At 48.6% G+C, this 18865-nt stretch overlaps 1 protein-coding gene across 1 annotated transcript; it reads left to right on the top strand.

Annotated features, from left to right (window-relative positions):
* Window positions 1–5658: 5658 nt before the first annotated feature.
* Window positions 5659–10463, top strand: LOC148114446 (BPTI/Kunitz domain-containing protein-like). The gene is made up of 4 exons (XM_087888911.1): window positions 5659–5769; window positions 7203–7385; window positions 9676–9843; window positions 10123–10463. Exons 1-4 carry the CDS (start codon window positions 5685–5687, stop codon window positions 10131–10133), a joined length of 447 nt encoding a protein of 148 aa, XP_087745037.1. The 5' UTR covers window positions 5659–5684; the 3' UTR covers window positions 10134–10463.
* Window positions 10464–18865: the final 8402 nt, after the last annotated feature.

The raw sequence follows: 18865 nt of genomic DNA, 5'->3' as shown, positions 1-18865 counted from the left end.
CCCTCAAATACTGGAAGACTCCTATCTTGTCACCCACTAGTCCTTCTTTTCTCTAGACCAGCCAAACCCAATTCCTGCGACCCTTTTGCATTTCCTATTTTAAAACCTTGTCTTGAACCAAGTACAGAAATATCCATTAAAAACCCTTGGCCAACTCTACTCTTCCCCTCGAGATCACCCAGGGCCCCGTTTATGAGCAGATGCAGCCCACTAATTTTATTAAGCACACCACGGCAACTGAACACAACAGAATCTGTATAATTGCTGGGACTTAGACATGGCATGCCGTTTGTGGCTCCACTCGTTCTCCAGGTTGTACAGACCCTCAGAGCCCGGGCCTTCGACTGATGTTGTGCAACGCCAGGTCCGTAATACATAAAGCCCCCCTCATTTGTGATCTGGTTCAGGAGGGGGGAGCGGACCTGGCGGGTATTACGGAGACCTGGTTGGGCCCGGAGGGAGGGGTCCCTCTGGTAGAAATGTGCCCACCAGGCTTCCTGGCATTCCATCAGCCGAGGTCACAGGGGAGGGGCGGGGGAGTAGCGGTTATTATTAGAGAAGGCCTTAGGCCGAGGGAGGCCACTGTTCCTGAGACGGCCGGTTGTGAGACCCTCATTGTGAAGTGGGGTCATGGGGTTCAGAGGGGTTTGCTGATCACGTACCTGGCTCCCTGCCACGTGGCAGCAGCCCTGCCCAAGCTACTCAACGTTATCGCCGCGGTGGCGGTTGATACCCCCAGACTAATGGTCATGGGGGATTTCAACCTGCCGTCCGTGGGTGAGATGTCTGAGGTGGCTCGGGAGTTCATGGCTTCCATGACGGCTATGGATCTGACCCAACTAATTCATGGCCCTACGCACATGGGGGGAAACACACTGGACCTGATTTTTGTCTCTGGACAGTGGCTGAGTGATCTCGAGATAGGGGACATAGTCATCGAGCCCTTGTCATGGTCAGATCACTCTCTCCTTCGCCTTGACCTTTGAACCGCTGCACCCCGCCGCAGGGAGGCGGAACCGATGAGATGGTACCGCCCCAGGCGCCTGATGGAACCTGATAGGTTCCAGACGGAGCTTGGGCCAATTCCTGAGGTTCTGGCTCACGCCTCGACTGGAGACCTAGTGGCCGCCTGGGATAGGGCGGCCGCTGGAGCTCTGGACCGAGTCGTGCCTTTGCGGCCTCTGACCCGGCGTCGATCTCACCTGGCTCCTTGGTTTACTGAGGAGCTGAGGGAGATGAAGCGCCGGAAAAGACGCCTAGAGAGTAGTTGGAGGGCCAGTCGTACTGAATCTGACCGGACACTGGTAAGATCTCATATTAAGAATTACCTAGTGGCAATAAAAGCAGCAAAATGCACTTATCTTGCTGCTCTTATTGTGTCATCAGATAACCGCCCGGCCACCCTGTTTAGGGTGACCCGCTCCCTGCTCCACCAGGAAGAGAGGGAGGACCCCTTGGAGGGAAGAGCCGAGGATTTTGTTCAGTATCTGTATGACAAAATCACTCAGATTCGGGAAGATCTGGACTCTGACTGGGTAGATCCAGCGGGGATGACGGGGGCAGGTCCTGAGAATGTTATCTGGGATGAGTTTGATTCTGTGACCCCTGAGGACGTGGACAGGATTCTGGGTAGACTAAATGCGACCACATGTTTGTTGGACCCGTGCCCCTCCTGGTTAGTGCTGGCTTCCCGGGAGGTGACGCGAGGCTGGCTCCAGGGGATTATAAATGCTTCATTGGGTGAGGGTGTCTTTCCCGCCGCCTTGAAAGAGGCGGTGGTGAGACCTCTTCTCAAGAAGCCTTCCCTGGACCCGGCAACATTGGCTAACTATCGTCCAGTCTCCAACCTTCGCTTTGTGGCGAAGGTTGTTGAGAGTGTGGTTGCACGACAGCTTCCCCAGTACCTGGATGAAACGACATATCTAGATCTGTTCCAGTCGGGTTTCAGGCCCGGGTACAGCACGGAAACGGCATTGGTCGCGTTGGTGGATGATCTCTGGAGGGCTCAGGACAGAGGTTGCTCCTCTGTCCTGGTCCTATTAGATCTCTCAGCGGCTTTTGATACCATCGACCATGGTATCATGCTGCACCGGTTGGAAGAGTTGGGGGTGGGAGGCACCGTATTACAGTGGTTCTCCTCCTTTCTCTCCGACCGGTCGCAGTCTGTGTTGACAGGGGGGCAGAGGTCGACCCCGAGGCCCCTTATATGTGGGGTGCCACAAGGATTGGTCCTCTCGCCCCTTCTGTTCAACATTTATGTGAAGCCGCTGGGTGAGATCATCCGTGGTTTCGGGGTGGAGTACCATCAGTACGCTGATGACACCCAGCTGTACATCTCCACCCCAGACCACCCCAACGATGCCCTTGAAGTGATGTCCCGGTGCCTGGAGGCCGTACGGATCTGGATGGGGAGGAACAGGCTCAGGCTCAACCCATCCAAGACCGAGTGGCTGTGGTTTCCGACGTCCCGATATAGTCAGCTGGTGCCATCGCTGACTATTGGGGGCGAAGCATTAGCCCCCACGGAGAGGGTTCGCAACTTGGGTGTCCTCCTGGATTCACGGCTGTCTTTAGAAGAGCACTTGACGGCCGGGACCGGGAGGATTTTTCATCAGGTCCGCCTGATTCGCCGGTTGCGTCCCTTTCTGGATCGGGACTCGTTACGCACGGTCACTCATGCCCTCGTCACCTCCCGTCTGGACTATTGTAACGCTCTCTACATGGGGCTCCCCTTGAGGAGCACTCGGAGGCTCCAACTGGCGCAGAGTGCAGCCGCGCGGGTAGTGATGGGAGCAACGTGGCGCTCCCATGTAACGCCTCTCCTGCACGAGCTGCACTGGCTCCCGGTGGTCTTCCGAGTGCGCTTCAAGGTCTTGGTTATCACCTTCAAAGTGCTCCATGGCTTAGGACCTGGCTATTTACGGGACCGCCTGCTGCCACCAATAGCCTCCCACCGACCAGTACGCTCCCATAGAGAGGGGCTCCTCCGGGTGCCGTCGGCCAAACAATGTTGACTGGCGGCCCCCAGGGGGAGAGCCTTCTCTGTGGGGGCACCTATGATCTGGAACGAGCTCCCCCCGGAGATACGGAGGATTCCGGATCTGCGTACCTTCCGTCGCGCGCTTAAGACGTTTTTATTCCATCAAGCTGGCCTGACCTAAACTTTTCCTCTTTTAAATGGAATTTTAAATTTGGTTTTAATTTATTGGGGTTTTAAAATGTCTCAGCCAAATTTATTTAATTAGTTTTATCTCTATTTTAAATTTTGTATCTACATGTTTTATTTTATGGCTGTTCACCGCCCTGAGTCCTTCGGGAGTAGGGCGGTATACAAATTTAATAAAAATGGAAAAAAAAATGAAATGTGTAGTCCACTGTCGTTTTTGCAATTTCGTGTACAAGAACGACTGTCTACGGGACATCCTCAAGGGCAGCCACGTCACGAGGATAATTTTTTTCAGCCTGATGACGTCTGAGCAATGATGGACCCCTATTCTCCAAAGCGCATGAAGGCAGGACGAGAAGCAACAGATGGAAACTGATCAAGGAGAGAATCAACATGGAATTAAGGGAGGAAATCCTGACTGAGAACAATTAATCAGTGGAACAGGTTGCCTCCAGACGTTGTAGGTGCTTCATCACTGGAAGTCTGTAGAGATTCTCCCTCTTCCAGGTCATGGTTGTCCCAAAGGAGCTTTTTCAGGAGGCAGCTGGACTTTCTTGTTTTTTCTTTGAATTTGGGAGGAAGACCCCTTGAATGGTGTGGGAGGAAGAATGGATTTCCAGAGGAAAAACTTGCAGACTACAGGAACCATTTGCACTACTCAGGTGACCCTGAGGACACAGAGAAACCTCCAAGTGGCCTTAAGGACTCTCTAGAAGGATGCAAATGACCAGCTGTCTGCAAGGAATATAAATCCTTCCATTCCTGTCAGAGCTGAAGAAGCTTCTTGGATGAGAAGCGAAACATCTTCAAAGAAGAAAGTCCAGTTGCCTCCTGAACAAGCACCTTTGGGTGCTCCATCACTGGAGGGTTTTAAGAAGAGATTGGGCAGCCCTTTGTCTGCAATGGTCTAGGGCAGGAGTGGACATGGGTTTCTGGGGAATTCTGGGAGCTGAAGTCCATGAGCCTTAACGTTCCAAAGTGGGACACCCCTGATACAGGGTCATCTGCTCAAGCAGGGGGTTGGAGTAGATGAACTCCAAGGTCCCTTCCAACTCTATTATTCGATGCGCTCCCTGCAATTGTACAAATTCCGTTGTGTTCGAGCTCAGTTGCCGTGGTGTGCTCAATAAAATTAGTGGGCTGAATCTGCTCATAAACGGGGCCCTGGGTGATCTTGACGGGAACTCTACAGTTGACCAAACATAAACTAAACTCTTCCGTCTTGCCTGGGAGAAGAGAATTCCACACTAACTGAATTCGGTGCTAGAATTTAGAGGACGCTTAAACTTAACCTACAATAAAGAGTGCAGAGAAGAGCAACCAGGATGATGAGGGGACTGGAGGCTAAAACATACAATGAAGGGTTGCAGGAACTGGGCATGGCTAGTCTGGGGAAGAGAAGGACCAGGGGAGACAGGAGAGCATCTTCCAATATTTGAGGGGCTGCCAAAGAGAGGAGGAAGCTGTTTTCCAAAGCTGTTTTCCAAAGCACCAGATAAGGCCAGAGAAGGAATAATTGATGGAAACTGATCAAGGAGAGATTCAACCTGGAAATAAGGAGAAATTTTCTGACAGTTAGAACAATCAACCAATGGGACAGAAGTTGCCTTCAGAGGTTCTGGAAGCTCCATCACTGGAGGCTTTCGAGAAGAGACTGGACTGCCATCTGATAGAAATGGTGTAGGGTCTCCTGTTTGGGCGGGGGGGGCGGATTGGGCTAGATGAGCTCCAAAGTCCCTTCCAACTCTGTTAGTCTATTATTCTGTTAAAAGAATGAAGCACAATATTTTAACATGGGACATGGTGAATGTCTCTTCTGAACAATAGACCCAGATGTTAATTTTAATGGCCTCTGCCTTGAGAGATGGGCTGAGTGTGGATGATGTCATGGAAGGGGAACAGGTTCTGCCAGATAAGATGGAAAATTAGATATGGACCTGGATATGAAAATGATTGGCTACAAGAATGACACGGAAAAAGAGGTTACACTGGACATACAAGATGTCTTCATAAATAAAAGGGAAATACAAACACTAAATTAGGAGAGTGGTGGGGTAATTTTCTGTGTTGGAATTACAACAGGGCCTTGTAATTGTTAAAACTGTTAAATTGTTAAAACTTTGAAAAAAAAATTGCGTGAGACAAAAAATAATGAAAAGAAATTAAGTTCTGCAGCATTATTTGAAGAGAGGAAAGATGGAGATTGTTAGAGTGAAAACCAGACTAAACACTAGGAAATGGCGAGTTCTAGTGTCTCCTTAGCCGTGAAAGTGGCTGGGAGACTTTGAGCCAATCACCAGGAGACGGGAGTTCTAGTCCTCCCCAGACCCCGCTGACGCTTCCCCGCCGGACCCCCGGGCCCCGAAACCTTCCCCGCAGGAGGCATCCGGAGGTGCGGGATGGGCGGGGCGAGGGGGTGACCCAGCCCGGCCCTCCGGAGGGGAGGGGAGGGGGTGAGGGCCCCGCGCTCTTAGTCCCGGAGAGGAGTCGGAGGCGGCTCAGTCGCCCAGCCATCGCCATGAGGTCCGGTCGCAGCCCCCTCCCCCTCCTCTTGGGGGTCGCCTTTGCCCTCTGGAGCCCCCTGCCCTCCGTCTCCGGCAGCTGTAAGTGGGGCGGGGGGGCTGGACCAGAGGGGTCTTGTGTTGCTCGAACGCTGAAAGCCCCCGCCCCGTCTGAACCCCCTCCAGCTGCAGCCTCGGGGATGCTCGCCGAACGCCCAAGAGAAGCCCCCCCCATTCCGCACAGCTGTGCGCCCCCCAAAGACCCGCCGTTCTGCTCCCCGGGCTTCCCCGGACACGGGAATAGCGGCCCTTCGTCCTCCGCGAAGTCCTAGACGGAGAAGGGGGAGAGAGGTGCAAGCGAGGCTCTCCTGGCCGGGCTTTCTTTCGGGGTCCCTTCGGGCAGGGGTAGCGGCTTCCCAAGGACGCAGGACCCCGTGTGGAAGGGGGCCGTGGGAAGGGGGGAAGGTCCGGAATCAGCTCCGCTGGCAAAATCCCGGAGAGGGGAGACCAGACCGGTGCAGAAGAAAACTTCGATGAACGGAGGGTCCGGTCCCCGCCTTCCCCCCACCCTCCCCTCGCGAACACTGCCGAAGGAGATCGAAGCCGCCCGCCCGAGGGTTCTTTCAATGTTATATTAATTGATTGATTGATTACATTTCTATGTCACGCATCTCCCCTACGAGGTAACTTTGGGCGGTTTACAGATTATAAAGTGAAAAATACACATTGTAATAATACTAATAACATAATTAATGTTAATAATAACAGTATAATAACATTAACACCCAGGAAGAGATCAGGGAGTTACTAGGCTTGATACAAGTATTGCTAGAATTACAGAATGTAAGAGTTTGTATCCTCTGAGAGGTCACCTAGTCCACCCTCTAATGAGTGTAGGAGGCTCCCTGACAGGTGCTCTCCCCCCCCCCCAGTTCCATTCAAACACTCCCATAAAGAAGAGCTGACTGCTTCTGAATGGTATCGAGGTCAGAGTCAAACAGCTGTTAAGATGCAGCTGAAAGTTTTCCCCAACTTAATTATTTAGCAGTTGTAATGCTCCATTATTGGAGATTTGAAGACGAGATTGCACCTCCGTTTGTCTGGAATGGTCTAGGGTCTCCTGCCTGAGCAGGGGGTTGGACTAGAAGACCTCTGAGGTTCCTTCTAGCCCTAGCAGTCTATGGGGTGGAGCACCAGCATTCTGGGGTGAGGTTTCCCATTGCTTCAGGGCTTCAGGCTCCCTCCCTGAGTTTCAGTTAAAATATAACCACGGAACAAAGACAAACAAAGGAAAGGAAAGGATCCAGAGGGATCCTCCCTGTGTCAAGAGACACCCCTGAAGTCGCCGAGGCTCTGGATGCAAATTCGATGAGGGTGGGGGTCTCCAACCTGGACAACTTTAAGACTTCTGGATTCAACTCCCAGAAATCCCCAGCCTCTATTTGGGGGCCTGCTCTTTCCGCCCACCTCTCCCCCCCCCCCAGCCCCTACAACTGAGGAAAGTTTTGAATTTCCTGAATCTTGTCCCTTCCTAGCCAAAGGAGACTGCATAACCGTCGCTGGCCTCCTCGCCTATTGTGGGATGTCTCCTGAAGCTTATTACTACAACCTCACCACCAAGAGCTGCGAGAGATACCCTGGCAAAGTGACTAGCTGCTCCAAAGAAATAGCCACCTACAGCACCCAGAAGGAATGCCATCAATTTTGCTCAGGGACTGGTGAGCCCGGCTGTTGGGCAGGGAGGAGCAGGGGCTGAGGGCCTGTGTGAAAGGGCCGGGCGGGGGACATGGGGGGGGTCTCCTGAGCCCTGGTGGGAAAAGGCCAGCTGCGTGCCTCTTCTAAGCTTCTTTGGGAGATTCTGCCCTTGCACGACGTAGCCCCCCCCCCTTGCTTGGTTCTCCTTTGGTGCACCTCAGAGTCACCAAAGGGGTGGGGAGAGGCTCCCCTATTTCCTGCACCTCCTCTACCACCCCACTGTCTCTGATTGAGCCCCAAATGAGAAGCCCCCCTCCTTTTCCTTACCCGTCAGGGCAGCCCTTCTGGGGGTGGGCTGAAGGGCGGGGTGGTGGTCCCTGAGGCAGGCAGGCAGGTAATATCTATTAGGGCAGCGGGACCAAGAGAAGAGTCCAGAATGAATATGCAAAATGACAGATTTATTGTGTTTGTACACATCCAATCCTAACCCTAAAAGTATCTGGAAGGGAGGGGCTCCCCAGTTGTGCTCCATTCATGCTGTGCATAAGTAGCAACTCCTGCCTGCACCCTCACCCCCACTTCAAGGGGGCACCTGTCTGAAAGGAAGCCAAAAATGCCCAAATTCAGCTGAGGAAGGAAAGGGGGAGGGCTTGGGGGAAGTGGGAGGGAAGACGGAGTCCCCAGTCTCTGGTTCCTTCCTTCCTTCTTTCCTTCCTTCCTTCCTTCCTTCCTTCCTTCCTTCCTCTAAAACATCTGGATAGGATAGGATGGGATTTTATTTATTTATTTTATTTTATTAGATTTATATATAGCCCTACTCCTGAAGGACTCAGTGCTGTTAACAGCCAAAAAGATAAAACACACAGATTATAAAATTTAAAATGTATAAAATGTATTAAACAATTTGGCCCGAGACGAATTAAAACATCCCCATATTTAAAAACAGATTTAAAATTACTCATATACCATTTAAAAGGGAAAGTTAGGCCAAGCCAGCCTGTTGGAATAAAAAGGTCTTGAGGGCGCGGCGGAAGGTCATAAATCCAAGATCCTCCGTATCTCCGGGGGGAGCTCATTCCAGATAACAGGTGCCCCCACAGAGAAGGCCTTCCCCCTGGGGGCCGCCAGTCAACATTGTTTGGCCGATGGCACCCTGAGGAGCCCCTCTCTATGGGAGCGTACTGGCCAGTGAGAGGCTATTGGTGGCAGCAGGCGGTCCTGTAAGTATCCAGGTCCTAAGCCATGGAGTGCTCTAAAGGTGGTAACCAAAACCTTGAAGCGCACCCGGAAGACCACCGGGAGCCAGTGCAGCTCGCGCAGGAGAGGTGTTACATGGCAACGCCACGTCACTCCCATAACCACCCACGCGGCTGCACTCTGCACCAGTTGGAGCCTCTGGGTGCTCCTCAAGGGGAGCCCCATGTAGAGAGCATTGCAGTAGTCCAGGTGGGAAGTGACTAGGGCATGAGTGATCATGCGTAAGGAGTCCCGATCCAGAAAGGGACGCAACTGGCGAATCAGGCGAACCTGATGAAAAGTCCTCCCGGCCACGGCTGTCAGGTGCTCTTCTAAAGACAGCCGTGAGTCCAGGAGGACACCCAAGTTGCGAGCCCTCTCCATGGGGGCCAGCGATTTGCCCCCAATAGTCAGTGATGGCACCAACTGACTATATCGGGATGTCGGAAACCACAGCCACTCGGTCTTGGATGGGTTGAGCCTGAGTCTGTTTCTCCCCATCCCACCCCATGGGATGGGGTGGGATGGGATGGGATGGGATGGGATGGGATGGGATAGGATAGAATAGAATAGAATAGAATAGAATAGAATAGAATAGAATAGAATAGAATAGAATAGAATAGAATAGAATAGAATAGAATAGAATAGAATAGAATAGAATAGAATTCTTTATTGGCCAAGTGTGATTGGACACACAAGGAATTTGTCTTGGTGCATACGCTCTCGATGTACATAACAGAAAAGATCCATTCGTCAAGAATCATAAGGTACAACACTTAATGATAGACATAGGGAACAATTAAGCAATCAGATCATATTAGGAAACAGTCGTAAGGATACCAGCAACAAAGTTACAGTCATACAGTCATAAGTGGGAGGAGATGGGTGGTGGGAACGATGAGAAGATTAATAGTAGTGCAGACTTAGTGAATAGTTTGACAGTGTTGAGGGAATTATTTGTTTAGCAGAGTGATGGCGTTCGGGGAAAAACTGTCCTTGTGTCTAGTTGTTCTGGTGTGCAGGGCTCTATAGCTGCCCACCTAATGCCAACCACTATCCCCTCCCTCCCCCCTGTAGACTTCTGCGACCTGCCACCTGATCCCGGGTCTTGCGATAAAAAATTGCAACGCTGGTTTTATGACCCAAAGACCGATGATTGCAAAGTATTCAATTTTGGGGGCTGCAACGGGAACCTCAACAATTTCAACAGTGCTTGGATCTGCCGGGTGGTTTGCCACCTTAGAGGTAGGTGTGCGGTGCTGCTGCAATGGGGAGGGGGGAGGGGCTGAAAGGTGGGAGGCCATGTGGGAAGGAGGAGAAGGTCCTGCATTCAGACTTTGAGGGCTGTGTGCAAAGAAGAAGAAGGGGGAAAGGACCCCTCTCTGCTCCTCCCTCAAGCTAGGTGATTCTCAGCCTGGGAAGAGGGGGGGCTCGTCAATGGCTCTGGAGGGAGGGCCGGGAAGCCCCCATTCTGCAGCCCCCGCCGAAGGAAGACTGTCCCTGACGCCTCCTTCCCTTTTCCAGGATCTCGCTAAGGGCTCTGTGGATGGAAGCTCGGCCTGCTTTGCGCAAAGGAAAAGAGAGGCCGGTTCAGGATGAGACCAGGCGCACAAAGCCTCCAGTCCAGGCGCCTTTCAAAGGGAATGGGAGGGAATTCTGGAATAAATGATTTCCTGAAGGAGACGGTGGTCCCAGATGCTGTGTGTGAGTTTCCTGGGAGTATCTTTTCCCGGCAAGGGAAAGGCTGCCCCACCCCCATCCTTCACCATTAAAGCACGGAAGCTGCCAGATCTGCCAGCCACGTTTATGGTGGCCTCCATCTGTAGAAATTGAACCAACAAATAAATAAATAAATGTACCCACTGGCCACAGATCCTGCACACCTTGCTGGGTGCCCATCTGGCTGCTCTCTTTCCTCCTTGCCAGGCATACAGAGGAGCCTGTGCCAGTCCCACCCACCCAAGGAGCCAGCAAAGACATCGGGGAGGGGGGCTTTCTGGAGTGTCTCCCCCTCCTCATACAGGAGCCCATCACCTGTTTTGCCAGCTTAACGTGTCCCCTTTCATATCCAGCGCCTGGATTCTCACTCCTCCCGCAGACCAGATAGTGAATCTACCTGCTTTTCTGTGTTCACACCACACACTGGATCTTACACTAACCACAGAGCAACACACAAAGCCACAAAAATTAATCCAAATTTCTCCAGCTGTGGGACGCACTGGCCGAGGAGCCCCCAACCTTCTAATTAGACCATGATGGCCAAGGATCAAGTGGAGACAAGCTGGCTCAAAAAACCACCTTCCGCTGTTCCAGATCGGGTGGGGGCCATCCTGGGGGGCCCATGTCTTATAAAAGGCTTAGAAGGGGCAAAGGGGTCTCAGAGCCACAGGGGACACCAGAAGGGCCGCGCACATTTTGAAAGGGATTGGGAGGAAGGGCTGCTGCGTGGGGCAAAATGCAGCCCACTCCCATCCAGAGGTCCGCAAGGAGCCTCTAAACCTTAAGAGAGGCTTCAACTGTAAAGAATGGATGTCATAAAACGTTTTTTGCAAGCTTGGGCTGAAGCATGGGAAAAGGTCTCCATAGAACAGAGGGACTGGGAGGGACCTTGGAGGTCCTCTAGTCCAGCCCTCTGCTTAAGCAGGAGATACCATTTCAGACAAGTGGCTGTCCAGTCTCTGCTTGAAATCCTTCGGGAACGGAGCACCCATAACTTCTGGAGGCAAGCTGTTCCACCGGTTACTTGTTCCCACTGTAGGGAAATTTCTCCTCCATTCCAGGTTGCTTCTCTCCTTGATTACTTTCCATCCATTGCTTCTTCTCCTGCCTTCTGCTGCTTTTGAGAATAGGGGGACCCCTTCTTCTTTGGGGCGGCCACTGAGATATTGGAAGACTGCTATCATGTCACACACACCCCAGTCCTTCTTTTCTCTGGAGTAGCCAATCCTCTCAAGCTAAATCAAAGGAGGTGATCCTATGTGTCCGTTTCTGACCATAATTTAAGGACTGAATCAAACCAGAGCAGCTTCAGAGAAGGACAATGACTTCATTACATATTTTCATCCTAACTTTATTACATTATAAGTAACTCAGGGTGGTGAACTCACAGGTGGGATCTCAATTGCTTTGGGATCTAGTGTGCAAGAAAACCCGGTGTGTGTCCCACACCCTCTCCAGGCACGATCACTATTTGTTCTGTGAAGTGTCAAAGTGACTGGAAATGCCCTGGGAACAAAAGTGTTGCCTTTATGGTTGCCTGACTGAGTGCAGGAATCCTGCCGTAATCCTTATTAGGAATGCCATCTTGGCACAGGTAGTGAAAACCCGACTCTGAAGGACCCAAGGTTTTCCCCACCCAAACCAAAACCCAAAGTTCTTGCCCCCAGGTCACACGTCCATCAATGTTCCCACAGCTGCAACCGGCCTCGCTGTGGCATTCCTGAAGATGTCCAAAATGGTTTCAGGGCTGACAGTCGGCCCCCCTCACTTGAGAAGAACCTCCTGTAAGAGAAAAATCAGAGGGAGGTAACCTGTGTCAGGGCATTTATTAATCCCATGTTTGGCTCTGGGACTAATTACCCTGGTTTAGAGGAGGAGATGAATCGAGGCTTATTCCAAGTTGCAATATTCCGAAAAGAAACGCGAGGAAGGTTTCTAATAAAACTCATTTATTTGTTATAAAGAAAATAAAACACCTCACTAACTAAGAAAAGTTAATTGTTACATTTTTGAAAATAATTCGGGCCGGCTATCTTTCAGCCGGACCTTGCTGGAAAGAGAACAAAGGAAAGAGTGTGAGAAGGAATGTGGGTGGATGCGGAAACACGTAGCTTACTGATAAGAAGTTGGCAAAGCTACGGAGAGTCTGACAGTCCAGAAATAATGAGCTCAGCTGGTAAATAAAATAACGCAGTGACATTCCCCTTCTTTTGCCAGTTGAGCAAATATCAGTTCATCATCAAATAAGGCACATCTTCTTACGCAGATACTCGTGTTGAGCTGCTGGAAGTGGTTTGTTGAGCATATCAGCAATTTGATCATGTGTAGATACATATTGCATTTTGACAAAACCTTTTTTCACTAAATGCTTTATGTTTTGATAACGAATGTCAATGTGTCTGGACCTAGAACCTGTAAAATGAGATTCAGAAATATAAACCACTGATTCATTGTCTTCCATCACGGTGATCGGTCGGATCGGGTGTGTCCAGATATCTGTGAGTAAAGCATCAAACCAAGTTAGGGAATTACATGCATCTGAAACACAAGCATATTCAGCTTCAGTAGATGAACAAGAAACAAAATTCTGTTTACGTACTTGCCAATAAACAGGACATCCATTTAAGAACATCATATAACCTGAAGTACTTTTACGTGATTTCTTATCACTTGCCCAATCAGAATCTGCATAACAACATAATTCTGCATAATCAGTATGTGTGGGTTCTAACAATAATTTCATGTGTTTAGTGTATTTTAGGTATCTCAATAATTTCTTAATACATGTCCAATAAAACTGTTTTGCCTTACCTACGTGTCGAGATAAGAGATTAACACTAAGTGCAATGTCGGGTCTGGTCCAACTACTAATGTACAATAGTGACCCAATGACTGAACGATAAAGTGTTTGATCCTCGAACTCAGGACTTTCTTCTTGTGTCAAGTTGTGAAAATCTGTTTGCATGGGTGTCTTTGTTGTGTTAGCATCTTTCATGTTGCAATGATGCAAAATTTGTTCAATTTTATCTTCTTGTGAAAGACTAAACCCCTTCTGTGTCTTTTCAATCTGAACACCTAAATAAGTGCTAATGTGACCTAATGATTTCAATGTGAAGTATCTCTGCAAAGCTTTGGCAAAAATTTCACTCATTTGCTTATTTGGACCAATATAAACAATATCATCAACATAAACAAGAACTATCTCATATGCATTGTTAGATCTTTTTGTGAACACGCACTCATCAGTTTCGGACTTAATAAAGCCCATTGAATTTAGTTTGTCAGTAAGATATAAATACCACATTAAACCAGATTGTTTCAGACCATAGAGACTTTTGTTTAGGAACCAGGTATCCCCTTCTTGCTGTCGGAATCCTGGAGGACTTCTCACGTAGATCTCTTCGTCTAGGTCTGCATGTAGATAAGCCGTGTCAACATCAAACTGGAAAACTTCTAAACCAAGGATAGTTGCAGTTGCTAAAGCAATTTTTACACTCTCAGTTCTGACAGTGGGTGAGTAGGTATTTGTGTAGTCCTCAGGATAACGTTGAGCGAAACCCTGAGCTACAAGTCTGGCCTTGTACAGTGACTCACCATTTGGTTTCTTTTTGATTCTGTAGACCCATCGAGTGCCAATGATCTTTTTGTTTGCTGGAGGTTTTGCAGGTGTAAATACTTTAAGTTTCTTTAGACTGTCCATTTCAGCCTGCATTGCTTCATACCATTTGTCTTGCTCCGAATCAGGGAGCTGCTTGATTTGTGTGAAATCATCAGGTGGAAGTGTGACATTGCAAATCAAAGGCAAGGGTGCTTTTGTCAGTTGCCAAGAATATCGTTGTGGAGGGATCCCTTTTGTGGCCCTCTTGGAACGTCTCGGAACAACTGTCCAATCTTCTTCTGCTTCGTCCTCGTCCTCACTTTCATTGCTAGCATCAGCATCCGCGGCTTGCGAAGACGGAACATCGGGTTGAGAAGAACCAGTGGAATCTTGATCATCAATCTGCGTGGCATCAGCAGTATCATCTCTAGGAAAATAAACTCCAGGATCATTGGAATGAATCCTGGACCAGTCAATATCTTCTTCAAAATTTGCAGATTGGGAAATCACAATTGCATGTTTAGAGTCAATAAATTTGCTCCATTTTGAATTATCATCAATACCCATAAATCTCAGTCTCTTTGCTGCTGGACTTCCTTTTCTTCTTTGAGCTAAGGGAATGTTCACCATAGCATATGAACCCAAAATATGAATGTTTTTAAGATCGGGCTTGTAGCCATACAACATGAAGAAAGGAGTCTGATTTGTTACACTGCTCCAAGTACGGTTGACAATGTAATTTGCGTACTTGATAGCTTCACCCCAGTATATCTTACCAAGGTTGGCGTCTTCTAGGAGACAACGCATCATGGTTTGCAGTACCTCTTGTCTTTGTTCTGCGACTCCATTATGAGCCGGTGTGTAAGGAGTCGACGTCTGATGAATAATTCCATTCTTACGCATCCAGTCCTGGAAACGCTGAGACATGAATTCGGCACCACGATCACTCTGGATTCTGGCGATGCGAACTTGGTGTTGGGTAGAAACAAGGGTTGCAAAGTCTTTAAAGATCTGAAAAGTCTCTGATTTTTCTTTCATAGGATATACATATCCATATCTAGAGTAATTATCAACAATTGTTAGAAAATATTTTCTACCACCAAATGATGGCGGGAAAGGACCAACTATGTCAATGTGAACCAAATCAAAAATGCGTGTTGACAGGCGTGTAGCGCGTTTGGGAATGGCTGCTGCTTTGGATTTGGCCTTTTTGCATACAGCACAATCCAAAAACACCTTACACCCCTTTAGATCCAAACCTTTTGCGAACTCCAGCATCTTCCTAAGAACACGGAAACTGGCATGCCCCAATCTTCTATGCCATTTATGGATACACCTGGAATGCAAAGGTTTACCTGTTAGTGAATTCTCAACATTAACATTTTTATGCGGAACCTCAGGCTTGCTCTGAGCAACCTGTTTACCAATTTTCTTTTTGTTGGCTTTAGGAGCCTTAGGAATAGCAACAGGATCTCTCTCTGGAGCATCTCTCTCTGGGCCTGTGCTCTCCCTTTTTGGAGTTTGCATACTTGCCTGTGTTTGTGTTTTAGGCTTTGGCTTTAAGTAATAAACACCACCAATTAATATGGTTTCAGCAACAATATCTCCATCTTTAACTATGTAACTTGCTTTTTCAAGGTGGTGAACTTGGAACTTTAACATTCTAGACAAGTGACACTGACTAAGCAAATTACTGGTTGCTGTTGGTATGTAATAAACATCAGGAATGAATGCATCGAGCTCTTCAACATAAACAGTTCCTTTTCCTTTGACCTGGCAAGGATGATTTGAAAAAGAGTAAAGTTCACGTAGTTCTGGTTCAGGCTCGTGCATTTCTGTGAAAAGTTCCTTTCTGTAGGTAACATGCAATGCTGCACCACTGTCCAAAGTCCACAGGAGTCGTCTGTCGTACTCTAGTTGAGGTTGTGGATCATTGGTTAAAGCCAATGTGGCGAGTGGAGTTTGTGGATCACGCCGGGGACCACGACGACCTTGTCTTCCGCCTCTGCCTCTGGAATCTGTTCCTCTGGGCTGGTATGTGACAGGAGCTGGAACTCGTTGGGGACAATCCCGGGTGGCATGTCCCACATGATCACAGGTGTAGCATCTTGGCATCCTTGGAGCGTAGGTTCTTCCTTGGAAGGGGTGCCTAACTGGAGCTCTTGATGCGGGTGGTCCTCTCAAGTGTGGTGTGGCCAACATGAATGCCTCTTCTTCAATTAAAAGTCTACAGACATTGTCCACTGTGCGTTGAGCAATTGGGACTTGGTTAATTTTTGTAACAGCATCTTTCCATTCATAATTCAAAGAGTTAATAATGATGCTGATCATTTGAATATCTTCAATGTTATGGCCCCTTTCTCTCAATTCTGTTCTCAGACCTTTCAGTTTGGTCAAATGTCCTCCAATTTGTTCACCAGGTTTCAATCTCGAACCGTGGAGTTCAGACATGAGTAAACATGAAGATTCAATTGAGATAGGCCTGTAGCAATTTTCCAATTCAGCCCAAATTTGTCGGGCTGTTGTATTTGGTGGAAAAGTGACCTGCAGTTCAGTATCCATGGACATCAATAATGTTGTGCGAGCCCTTATCTCTAAATCTCTTATTGCAAAGTCCCATGGTTGTGCAGGAGGGTTAAAAACCATAAAATGAGTGCCTTCTCTAAGAAGCAATAGTGTAATCTCACTGACCCAGGGTTTGTAATTGTGTCCTGACATTTTTAGTTTTGACTCACCAGTTAGTGGAGAGACAGAGAATGCCTGGTAAGGAGCCTGCACTTGGTATGCTGGCTGTGCTGGCAGAAATGCCTGTGGTATTTTCTGTGCCTGTTGTGGACCTAAAAATGGTCTTGGTTGTGCCATTGGAGGTGGGCCAGGAGGTGGCCCTATTTGCACTTGTGGCTGGGGCACATATGCAGGCATTTGTAGCTGCTGTGGCTGATGCACTGGAATCTGCTGTATTCCAGTTGCCATTTGTGCTTGATCTGCAATATTGGCATGACCTGCTGGAGATGCAATCATTTGCCTTTGCTGTGTTCCATCTAAAAGGACACCAACACCGCCAGGGGGTGTTTGAGTTCGGGCCTGTGGAAACACTTGTGGCATTTCAGCTTCCTGTAGTAAATTACTTTTGCCAGCAGATGGCGCTGCACCTTTAGCTTCGGGCAGCTTTGCAAAAGGGGCATTGTATGCTTTAGAGTAGGAGTGGTTATGTAAGACATGTGTAACTTGATCAGGGAGACTTTCATGTGACGTATGCAGTGCTCTCTGTCTTAATTGGCCTGACACAGAATCCACCAGGGGGAGTGTCTTTGGCTCTGAGCAAGAAGACAATATGGCGCTTTTTGAAAAATTTAAGTTATCTCCCATATCTTGCTCAAGCATAGATATAGCCATTTTTGCCTGGGATAGCTGCTGTTCATAGAGTTTTATACGGTCACGATAGGCTTTCATAGCTATCTCACGCTGGGTGAGCTCAGGGCTTTGAGAAGAGTAATGAATTGTGTCTCTCTCTGTGTGGGAGGAATTTTGCTCAGCAGTGTGCTTTGGCCTTGCATCGAGCGTTACAAATTCAGAAGGTTCTGGGAAGACTTTTTCAGAGCTTGGAAGACCAGAAGAAAATGTTACTGACCTCAGTCGTAAATCATCATCTTCAAAAACAGCTTCTGTCTTATCTGTCTCCATTTCTGTTCCCACGGCTTCTTCTCGTTCCAGGCATGTGGCTGTAGTAAGGGGCTGGAAATCTGGAAACCTCCTTTCTGCCACCTTCTCAGCAAAATGCATTTTGTATTTGTTTTACTTCTGTTTCGGCATCTCAGCAATATAATTAGCGTACCTCAGTAGCTAAAAACTAATTGCCTATGCGCTCTTATCAGAAGTAACAAAAACAAGGAAAAAGCCATAAATCAGACCATCCTCGTGCTACCAGAATGTCAGGGCATTTATTAATCCCATGTTTGGCTCTGGGACTAATTACCCTGGTTTAGAGGAGGAGATGAATCGAGGCTTATTCCAAGTTGCAATATTCCGAAAAGAAACGCAAGGAAGGTTTCTAATAAAACTCATTTATTTGTTATAAAGAAAATAAAACACCTCACTAACTAAGAAAAGTTAATTGTTACATTTTTGAAAATAATTCGGGCCGGCTATCTTTCAGCCGGACCTTGCTGGAAAGAGAACAAAGGAAAGAGTGTGAGAAGGAATGTGGGTGGATGCGGAAACACGTAGCTTACTGATAAGAAGTTGGCAAAGCTACGGAGAGTCTGACAGTCCAGAAATAATGAGCTCAGCTGGTAAATAAAATAACGCAGTGACAACCTGTGTCACCGTTAACCTTCCCTGCCCCCCCCAGGTGGCCCCTTGAAGGTATTTGTCATGAAACTGTTTAATCAACCTATCCGCTTTTACATCCCAACTCTTGGCCCTGATAGCTTCAGATAGAGGATATCCCCTCCGGTAGACTACGTCTTGCAAGTGACTCCAATGTAAACGCCAGTCCAAAATCTTCTTTACCTCGTAGTGGGTCTCCCCTTGGACTAGGATAGGCTTCGGGGCGGCCCGGTCTACCGGCCTTACCTGGGAGCCGACTACTGGCTTTAAGAAGCTGCTATGGAACACCGGACGCATTTTCCCTACCAAGCATGGGAGTCTAAGCTGAACAGTAACAGGGTTTCTTACTTTCACTATCGGGAAAGGCCCTATGAACTTAGGACCTAGACAGCATGGCTCTGTGGTGTCTCCTGGGCTGAGACTTGGTCTGGGCACAGGAAAGTCTCTCTGGGGTCTTTCAGGCTCTCCTCGGGTCCATCCAAGGGAGAGCAGGTGTAAGAACGGAAGGAGCCATAATGCCGAAGCAGAACTTGGTGCGGTGGGAGCCTTCTTCTTGATAGCTGTCCATCCCCACTCTGTGGAAGCCATGAGGCTGACCCTCCAAGTCCCCCTCCCACTGTC

This window comes from Pantherophis guttatus, chromosome 3 (genome assembly GCF_059756535.1).
Source record: "Pantherophis guttatus breed Tessera chromosome 3, ASM5975653v1, whole genome shotgun sequence".
Classification (NCBI taxonomy): domain Eukaryota; kingdom Metazoa; phylum Chordata; class Lepidosauria; order Squamata; family Colubridae; genus Pantherophis; species Pantherophis guttatus.
This window is presented reverse-complemented; position numbering and strand designations above follow the sequence as displayed.